Genomic DNA, 10791 nt, shown 5'->3' on the forward strand with positions numbered 1-10791 from the left:
ACCTGTTATTCTTTGATCTCAAAGATGCTGCACATCCTACATCAAATAACTGGAGAACTACTGTGCAGTAAGCTGGAAATGTCAAGAGTTCAATTCTGAAGAGACTCAAAAGTTTGCAAGTAAAATAACTTACTCGGCTGATATGATTATCACCGAATACGATATTATGCTGAGCTGCTGTGATAGCATCAAGACTTGAGCGATATCTCTGGATTTCGATAATAAAAGTTAAATTAAAGATATCCCATATCTTCTTTGTCATCCATCCATAAGATTGTCCTGTAAGGAATGCTCTCACGGAGCGGAGTTCCTGTGAACAATTTTATATTCCTGGAACAATAATAAATGGTTTCATCCGGTATCCTTCAGAATTATATGGGAAGATACTAGTAACAAGCACAAATTCATGCTCTTCTTTGGTTAAAGGAGGGTTGCTTTCAGTGCAGATAACTTTGTAACGCTTTGATGAAGCAGAGATGTTTCATAAATACTCCACTTATTCCATGGATCAATTCCTGCCGTATACTGAAATTAATGTAAGAAGTTAGCAACTGTTGCTGTGTTACAGTACTTTGCTCGTTTTTCCTCATTTTCTTTTGAGCTTTTGATCTCAATGTTGAGATCAGAGCAAACTCTGTTTAACCATGATCTTGAGGGGAGATATACTTCTAGCGAAGTAAACAATTCTTTTTCCTCTTGTTGGAAATTCGTCTGGATGAACAAGGCCAGCTAGATATAAAGCTCTGCTGTATCTATACTCCAGTAATTCGTAGGCAATCTGATAAGCTTCGATTACCTTTTCACATGCAAGACCTTTTGCTCTTTGATTGATTTCACCATAAAAATCAAGTAATTCGACCTCTGAAAGATACGATGGTTCTCCACCATTACATGTGGTTGTCCATACATTTTCCGCAATTGTATGTCGCAACTCTGCAGTTATTGAATCATCGCGTTCCATGTGAAATTCATCTTTGTTATCAGTGTAGCACTTTTTGTTTAGTCTTCTTTTGAAGATTTTACGTTGAATACGAGACAAAACTGCTTTTTCTCAATGAAGTTTACATTTGGCTTTAATGTAATTAAGACTTTTCATGTCACTTTTTGTAAAGTTCATTTTCGGTACGGAACAAATGCATATATTAATGCATTAATTCTAAATGTAATAAATTTTGTATCTTTGAAAATTTCAAAGTTAAAAAAAATTGGACTAATATTATTCGTCTTCAAATGTACTATGCAAATTAAAGTTTTTGGGCTATGGATTCTGTGGGATAAGATTATTGAAATTTTGGATGTTCCTCGAATTGGCCAGAGATTCGAGTGTCAATGCCTTGTTCCATAACATAGTAATTGTGTTTGTGACTGAGCATATTTTTTTCTAAAATATAGAGATTAAAATTGTAAAAATCTTCATTTAAGGAGTTCCTGTTAAATGATTGTGACTTGATTATATTTGTGTCGTTTTTGGTAGTCTCTTTATTCGATTTTGATGAATTTATGTTCGAAATTCGGTATTTAACTAATAAGATTCAGAGTAAAACACTGGAAATCGGATATTCTCTATGCCAATGAACTGGACAATCTGTGTGTTTGGGAGGTGAAATTCCAAATTTTTTTGAAATCCCGAAAATGAAGATCAACCCTTTATTTTTGATTAAGATATTTTACAATTTCAGATTTTTTTGAATACTTTTGATTCGGTTTTGTTAAAAGCATATCAGCTAACTTGTTTTAAAAATCACATATTTTTATGTGGTAAGACGAAATGATGGAAGTGAGGCATATCTCAATATTTTCACCAGATCTTCAGGCATTTAGCATGGATATATAATTGTTATCATGATTTGTATTTAGTAATATTATTTAATCCAACTTATCAAAGCTAAACAAGATAAGAAATGCGTTTTAATTTTTTTTTCAAACAAAATTGAACAAAAAATACACTTAGAAGATATATTTCTTTAAGTTATTTATAGTAATGGAAATAATATGGTATATCTATCATTAACATATAAGCAGATCATACCTCTCTTGTGCCATGCAATTATGAATTAAGAATTTTGTAAATTCAACTGTATATAATAATCTTTTAATTGAAAAACATCATCAGACCAAGAGATGTTAATCATGTGCATCTAATATAATTGTTTTTGTCTAGTGTTGAAAACAGAAATTCATCAAAAGTGACACCTCAGAAAAGCTATAATATTGAATTTTTGGAACTTTTGATAGAGCACGTTTTTAAATATTAATTAAAGTAAATGTATATTTCGTAAAGATTCTTTTTAATAAAAAATAAAATTTTGAAGAAGAACACAAAATCTTCTGAAAAATAATATCACATAAACTCATATTATTTTCTAATATATAACTATTTTATATAAAAATCAAATTCAATGATCTTAAAAGCGAAGGATAAACCTCAAAATTTACGAATATAATGAGTGGGAATATAATGCTTATCTATCATAAAACCATATGAAATATCAATTTTTGCTTTACGCCTAATTTTTGACGACAATTAGCAAAAAATGTTAAATGTTAACACTCAGTCCATTTGAATATGAAAAATAAAATTGACTTTGATTAAATGTTTTTATTTATCATGCAATTCTTCTTGCGACCAAAGATTTGAATAAAATTTCAAAAAATAAGATAGCTTAAAAATAATATACGGTAGTGTTTACTAATAGATGAATAGTATATAAATTCTATTAAAATGGATTTGATCCAAAAAGATATATAAAATTTGATCATAAATAAAATTGTTTAGAAGTCATTTAAAATGATGTAATTATTCAAATTTTGCTAAAACCCATTCCTCTTTGATATATAACTCCCATTTTTGCATTTCTGGCTCGTACCAAAATTTTGAAACTTCGAATAATTCGTTAGGAGTGTAATTACTATTCGTTTTTGGATTAATATCGAGAGATAAATGTGGTGTATTGTTGTATTTTTCAATGAACTGCTGAACTGAGTCCTTGATTTGTTGAATATCATCCAACTCGTCTGGCAAAAACTTTTCTAAGCTTGGCCACAGGCGCTCCACCTTGCCGTTCTGTCTTGGCATATACGGCAAGGTGTGCTTCCAAACTATTCCGTTTTCCTGCATAACCTGGCCGAATTCACCGCGGTTTTCACCGCCGTTATCGGTCCAGATGCAGTAAGGGATAAACTCCTCTAAAAGTTTTCTTAAAATATTCGCTGTTGAGTTGGAAGACTTGTTTTTCAATAATTTAGTTTTGAGAACTTTACGTGTCATATCATTCAATATGGCAAAGAATGGAAAAGAAACATTACCGTGAAGGTAATGAATATCGCAGTGCCATATCAAATTCTTTGATATGGCACGATATTTGGTAGGTGGATCTGCTGGTTTGTAATCTCTTTTTGAAGATAAACCTGATTCCATCATAAATTTTTCCACTTGATGAGGCTTTATTTTTTGTAAATTGTCAAAAATTTGATCTTTTGTCAAATCTTCTATATTTTCAAATTCTTTTGCAATTTCTTCTTTTTCTTTCTCACAATCGGGATTTTGAACAATATTTTGAAACCTTTTAATCAATAAATAAGTTTTTGAAATTCCTCCTTTATATTGTGAAACACAAGAATTAATTAATTGTTTTTGTTCAAATGTTGGTGGATTTGGTTTTCTGCCGCGACTAACTTTTGGTAATTCGATTTCTTGAAGTTGAAATGCTCTTCTTATTGTATTTTCGGCAACATTCAATTTAATTTTACCATTTTCCAATTCAACTTCCTTTCCCACACTTTTGTAATATTCACCTTCTTCTATTCTTCTTTTAGCTTCAAATAGCCATTCTCTGTTTATAGATTTGGCAGTAGTCATAAAAGTGGTCCTTCTTTTGTGATAAGATTCAAATTTGAATGTGGATGATAAATAAAAATCAAAAATAATTGTTATAATTTAAATGAAGAAGTAATTTAAAACGATTTTATTTATGATCAAATTTTATATATTTTTTTGGATCAAATCCATTTTAATAGAATTTATATACTATTCATCTATTAGTAAACACTACCGTATATTATTTTTTAAGCTATCTTATTTTTTGAACTTTTATTCAAATCTTTGGTCGCAAGAAGAATTGCATGATAAATAAAAACATTTAATCAAAGTCAATTTTATTTTTCATATTCAAATGGACTGAGTGTTAACATTTAACATTTTTTGCTAATTGTCGTCAAAAATTAGGCGTAAAGCAAAAATTGATATTTCATATGGTTTTATGATAGATAAGCATTATATTCCCACTCATTATATTCGTAAATTTTGAGGTTTATCCTTCGCTTTTAAGATCATTGAATTTGATTTTTATATAAAATAGTTATATATTAGAAAATAATATGAGTTTATGTGATATTATTTTTCAGAAGATTTCATTCTATATGCCTATGAAAAGTACTCTCAAAACTAACTTTTTCCTAATTATAATTAAATCTAGAATATTGTATTATGCTTAGTGTTATTTCATTTTTCTCATTCAATTTAGAATTTACAAATGTCAAAAATTGAGAGCTGTCACTTTTGATGAATTTCTGTTTATTACATAGCATTAATAAAAAAATCATTTGTTCTGATTAATATTTATCCAATAATAATATATATTCATTTTTGAATTTAATTAGCTTTTTTAAAGCTTAATATTTAATAATATTATTATTCAACATTCTTAATAAAATAAGATATATGCTTTATGTCTAATATATGTTTTGTAGAAATTTCGAGGAAATATCAAGGTTTCAACATCACTTCACTTCCACCATTTCGTCTTACGAAAGTTTAATTGTATGATTAAATACTTGGGCCATTCTAATATTTCATCTTTTTGAAATCGATTTTGCTCAATAGGATATGTATTAAAATATTTTTCCAATGCATCCAATAAATTATCCGTGCCATTTATTGATATATCAAGAAAGTCGTTTTGTTTTGTTTCTATCGGGGTAATACGATGTGAAAAGTGACAAAAATATACTATGATTTATATTTCATTGTATAATAAAGTCGAGAAGGGAGTCCTAACCTTAAGAAAGGGCTCTCTTCTCGACTTTCTGCTGCAATCTCACTCGAATTGCGCGTATATACTGCTTCTTTCATTAGAAGTAGTATATACGCGCAACAATATGCCATGGCAAGTGCACTTGTCGCCACTTTTAATGTTTCTCAAATGCAATGCGGGAAGGAGTGGCAATATAGTACTTGGGTAGTTGTGGAGTTATGTGTTAGGAGAGGGAACAGGACAAATTTGCCACACGGCACTTTTTTTTAAAAAAAATTAATGGAGCGGAGCGATACTCTGCTGCAGGAGCCCCAAGGCTCCCAATCATTACGAAAGGGAGCCTCAGGGCTCCTGAGAATCCATCAGCAGAGGCCTTTTCATTTGGCCTCTGCTGATCAAAGATTCGGCGAAGCCATTCTTCGTCTCAGGAGCCCCAAGGCTCCCAATCATTACGAAAGGGAGCCTCAGGGCTCCTGAGAATCCATCAGCAGAGGCCTTTTCATTTGGCCTCTGCTGATCAAAGATTCGGCGAAGCCATTCTTCGTCTCAGGAGCCCCAAGGCTCCCAATCATTACGAAAGGGAGCCTCAGGGCTCCTGAGAATCCATCAGTAGAGGCCTTTTCATTTGGCCTCTGCTGATCAAAGATTCGGCGAAGCCATTCTTCGTCTCAGGAGCCCCAAGGCTCCCAATCATTACGAAAGGGAGCCTCAGGGCTCCTGAGAAACCTCTTTGAGAAGGTTTTCTTTAAGAAAACCTTCTCAAAGATGATTGTCAGCATTCACTCAAAATCTACCAAGAGTTTCAAAGTTTCAAATCTATCTGAAATGAAGCTTTGAATCTCTTGTATATCTAATTGTAGAGGTACCTTTTCAAAATGTCTTCTATTGATTAAATTTAATCAGTAAAAGTCATTTTGAAAAGGTACATCTCTATAATTGCTATTGAGCATTCACTCTTGGAACCTTGGAGCTCTTGTGTAGTGCATGAAAACTCCAAGATTCTAGAATAAAACATATATCATAGACATAATTTCTTCAAATATAATTTAAGGTTATTTTTTAAAAAATTAGAACAGCGTAATTTAAGGTTATTGAAAAGTGACACTTGACAAATTTATCCCGCACTCTTCAAAAATAAGGAAATTTTGATAAATATCCTCATCGCTATTATCATAAAAGATTCAATATCCCTTTCGATATTTAATGACAAATTTGAAAAGGTGTTTGAAATTCTTTCGGATTTTGTTGAATTTAACCCAAAATTTATTATTAATTGTTTACAAGAAATTTTATTTAACTCTTCTTGTAAAGAAAACTTTGCCAATATTTTGAATGCATTTGAAAATTCCGAGCTTAGAATATATTTGGATGAATGCGAAGATGAAATCGATCCTGAAATTTTTGACTCTCTCAAAAATATGTATTCAATTTTAAATGAATCTAATTCTCATCAATAATAACATATGAATAAAAAATAAATGGATTTAATTTTTTTTATCAGTTTCAATAGATTACAGTTATTTTTATTTTCTACAATATCTCATTACCAAATCGTTTTAACTCTTTGTATATCAAAGAATAATAATAAGTGACCTGTAATAACCATACTCATAATGGATTAGACCTCAAATTATTTAAAATGTCAATTCAATATTATTAAATTACAATTTCTTTTATTCTAATAGATTTTAACTAGCCAATCATGATTACAAATATTGTAGCCTTCATTAACTCATAATATCGAAGAATATAACTTATATTCATGGACAATTTGTGATTAATTTCCAATAATATATAAAACCGACTCAAATTAATCATGTTGGCATTAGCGCGCATCGATGCTCAATCTACCTGTAGTATTATAAGCTTATATTCCTATTTTTCAGCATTAAAATTGTGAATTACGTAATTTTGTCATAGTTTTACGTAATTTTAATTTTTTTTGATAAGAAAAAAATGACTTTAAGAAAAAACGAGATCACTCATAATCTTTTTCTCAGAAAACTGCAGAGTATACAACAAATGTACTCAAACGTGCATTAAGCACAATACCTGGTCCCCATTTCGCTCTATGGACCGATAATGGTACAAAAAATAAAGAAAAATTGCAAAAACGTTCCCACTTTTTGAGAGGGATGTTTTGCAAAATAATTTTATGGACATCTCTGGAAAGTTTCATTTCAGTTTGATAATATATCCAACACCTATATAGAAGAGCCTTGCTGATTTGACCTGAAAGAGCGAAAGTTAGTTTTTTGATTTGAAAACCCTGCAATTTAATATTGTTAAGGACTCAATGTAGAAATATGATATAATATCATGTAGAGATCAATCATCTTCCAAAAATCTTCTATGTATGAAAGAAAAAAATTTGCAAAACGTACCTCTCAAGAAGTGGGAACGTTTTGCACACTCTCGAAAATAAAACACAATTTCATTAATTATTATGCGAAAGGGGAATTGAACATATTTTTATTCAACCAGATAATCCTCAGGCCAACAGATTTCGCAAAGAGAATTTCCCCAAACAGTAAGATTTTTCAAAAAAAAGAAATATAATGCGAAGAATTAAGATTAATCACCGAAAAAACAACTGATTTTACTTACTTTAATGATTTTGAAGATATGCAAATTATCAGGAAGAAAGCTCAATATAACAAATAAAATAATATTCTAATTTGCAAGAATGGGTTTAATGACTACGCACAAATACATAGCCTCATACATATCAACAAAGGTCTTGGGTCTCCGAGGTTCTCAATTTCATCAGAAACCGCTATATGATAACCAAGCTTACTCAGATCTACACATAAATACATAGCCTCATACATATCAACAAAGGTCTCTCTACTCTTAAGTTCCAATTCCCAAAATTTTATTTTTATATTTATTGGCAAAAGGTAAAAGTTCCAAATTATCGTATCGTTAATTTTTAATTTGCTTTCAAATTATATTTTTTGTACTTACGTTCAATTTTTATTTTTAATAAATTATTTATATTAAAATTTCGAAATATTCATAAATACATTCAATTCATATAATAATAGTCAATATCATCGTTTTGAGAAGATCAGATCCTACACAAAAACCATGGAGAGGATTGTATTTTCAATGTATGCCTCTGGTCGAGCACTAAAAGCAAAAGCTAGACAGTTTTTAACCTGTATAATAAAAATGTATCATATATCTTTTTGGAAAATAAAAACAAATTTTTATTTATTCAATATTATATAAAAAGGTGTTGATATTGCAGGTTTTTCAGTATGTTTTCCATCCCAATAAAACTCAATATTAATCGATATATCTGAAAAATACGAGGTGTCAAAGTGGTGAATTTCACCTCACTTCGTTTTGCTCCATTAAATTGACTCAATTTCATCCCTTTGCTGAGAATTTTTGTATTTGGAGGATAATAATCTAAATAATTCGAAATATTTGTTACAATAACTATCAGTGCTTGATTTAATGTTTGAATTTGATTGCTTCAAATTGCGCAATTTTAAGTAATTCGGCGTCAGATGTTAATTTTTTGCAAGAAGAATTAAATATATATGTGGGATTTGGTATTGCGTTTGATGTTTTGTTTGTTAATTCGTTGGATAAGGCTTTATCTGGGTTCCACGGATGAATACCATACTGATGCATTGACTTAATCACAAGCATCAATTAAAATTCTTACAATTTTTAACCTTGGTTTTGGGGTATTTGATAAATTATCTTGCTCATATGTGTAAAGCGGAACATATTTTAACCTGTTATTCTTTGATCTCAAAGATGCTGCACATCCTACATCAAATAACTGGAGAACTACTGTGCAGTAAGCTGGAAATGTCAAGAGTTCAATTCTGAAGAGACTCAAAAGTTTGCAAGTAAAATAACTTACTCGGCTGATATGATTATCACCGAATACGATATTATGCTGAGCTGCTGTGATAGCATCAAGACTTGAGCGATATCTCTGGATTTCGATAATAAAAGTTAAATTAAAGATATCCCATATCTTCTTTGTCATCCATCCATAAGATTGTCCTGTAAGGAATGCTCTCACGGAGCGGAGTTCCTGTGAACAATTTTATATTCCTGGAACAATAATAAATGGTTTCATCCGGTATCCTTCAGAATTATATGGGAAGATACTAGTAACAAGCACAAATTCATGCTCTTCTTTGGTTAAAGGAGGGTTGCTTTCAGTGCAGATAACTTTGTAACGCTTTGATGAAGCAGAGATGTTTCATAAATACTCCACTTATTCCATGGATCAATTCCTGCCGTATACTGAAATTAATGTAAGAAGTTAGCAACTGTTGCTGTGTTACAGTACTTTGCTCGTTTTTCCTCATTTTCTTTTGAGCTTTTGATCTCAATGTTGAGATCAGAGCAAACTCTGTTTAACCATGATCTTGAGGGGAGATATACTTCTAGCGAAGTAAACAATTCTTTTTCCTCTTGTTGGAAATTCGTCTGGATGAACAAGGCCAGCTAGATATAAAGCTCTGCTGTATCTATACTCCAGTAATTCGTAGGCAATCTGATAAGCTTCGATTACCTTTTCACATGCAAGACCTTTTGCTCTTTGATTGATTTCACCATAAAAATCAAGTAATTCGACCTCTGAAAGATACGATGGTTCTCCACCATTACATGTGGTTGTCCATACATTTTCCGCAATTGTATGTCGCAACTCTGCAGTTATTGAATCATCGCGTTCCATGTGAAATTCATCTTTGTTATCAGTGTAGCACTTTTTGTTTAGTCTTCTTTTGAAGATTTTACGTTGAATACGAGACAAAACTGCTTTTTCTCAATGAAGTTTACATTTGGCTTTAATGTAATTAAGACTTTTCATGTCACTTTTTGTAAAGTTCATTTTCGGTACGGAACAAATGCATATATTAATGCATTAATTCTAAATGTAATAAATTTTGTATCTTTGAAAATTTCAAAGTTAAAAAAAATTGGACTAATATTATTCGTCTTCAAATGTACTATGCAAATTAAAGTTTTTGGGCTATGGATTCTGTGGGATAAGATTATTGAAATTTTGGATGTTCCTCGAATTGGCCAGAGATTCGAGTGTCAATGCCTTGTTCCATAACATAGTAATTGTGTTTGTGACTGAGCATATTTTTTTCTAAAATATAGAGATTAAAATTGTAAAAATCTTCATTTAAGGAGTTCCTGTTAAATGATTGTGACTTGATTATATTTGTGTCGTTTTTGGTAGTCTCTTTATTCGATTTTGATGAATTTATGTTCGAAATTCGGTATTTAACTAATAAGATTCAGAGTAAAACACTGGAAATCGGATATTCTCTATGCCAATGAACTGGACAATCTGTGTGTTTGGGAGGTGAAATTCCAAATTTTTTTGAAATCCCGAAAATGAAGATCAACCCTTTATTTTTGATTAAGATATTTTACAATTTCAGATTTTTTTGAATACTTTTGATTCGGTTTTGTTAAAAGCATATCAGCTAACTTGTTTTAAAAATCACATATTTTTATGTGGTAAGACGAAATGATGGAAGTGAGGCATATCTCAATATTTTCACCAGATCTTCAGGCATTTAGCATGGATATATAATTGTTATCATGATTTGTATTTAGTAATATTATTTAATCCAACTTATCAAAGCTAAACAAGATAAGAAATGCGTTTTAATTTTTTTTTCAAACAAAATTGAACAAAAAATACACTTAGAAGATATATTTCTTTAAGTTATTTATAGTAATGGAAATAATATGGTATATCTATCAT

The 10791-nt window shown here is 30.5% G+C and overlaps 2 protein-coding genes across 2 annotated transcripts, besides 7 other annotated features; both read right to left on the reverse strand.

Annotated features, from left to right (window-relative positions):
- Positions 1–622: 622 nt before the first annotated feature.
- TVAGG3_0138420 (uncharacterized protein) lies at positions 623–961 on the reverse strand (the record flags this gene model as incomplete). Its single annotated transcript, XM_051224195.1, has 1 exon — positions 623–961. The coding sequence occupies one exon, from the start codon at positions 959–961 to the stop codon at positions 623–625; it is 339 nt and encodes a 112-aa protein (XP_051109181.1).
- Positions 962–2161: 1200 nt separating this feature from the next.
- Positions 2162–2199: a mobile genetic element.
- Positions 2162–2199: a terminal%2Cinverted (terminal inverted repeat of Banshee-A3 transposon ID:TVAGG3_0138430).
- A 601-nt stretch (positions 2200–2800) lies between these two features.
- Positions 2801–3859: a mobile genetic element.
- A 683-nt stretch (positions 3860–4542) lies between these two features.
- Positions 4543–4579: a mobile genetic element.
- Positions 4543–4579: a terminal%2Cinverted (terminal inverted repeat of Banshee-A3 transposon ID:TVAGG3_0138450).
- A 685-nt stretch (positions 4580–5264) lies between these two features.
- Positions 5265–5298: a terminal%2Cinverted (terminal inverted repeat of MuDR-4N1_TV transposon ID:TVAGG3_0138460).
- Positions 5265–6160: a mobile genetic element.
- A 3245-nt stretch (positions 6161–9405) lies between these two features.
- On the reverse strand, positions 9406–9744 carry TVAGG3_0138470 (uncharacterized protein; the record flags this gene model as incomplete). The annotated part of the gene is made up of 1 exon (XM_051224196.1): positions 9406–9744. One exon carries the CDS (start codon positions 9742–9744, stop codon positions 9406–9408), a length of 339 nt encoding a protein of 112 aa, XP_051109182.1.
- Between the last annotated feature and the right edge of the window lie 1047 nt (positions 9745–10791).

Source organism: Trichomonas vaginalis, chromosome IV, assembly GCF_026262505.1.
Source record: "Trichomonas vaginalis G3 chromosome IV, whole genome shotgun sequence".
Classification (NCBI taxonomy): domain Eukaryota; phylum Parabasalia; order Trichomonadida; family Trichomonadidae; genus Trichomonas; species Trichomonas vaginalis.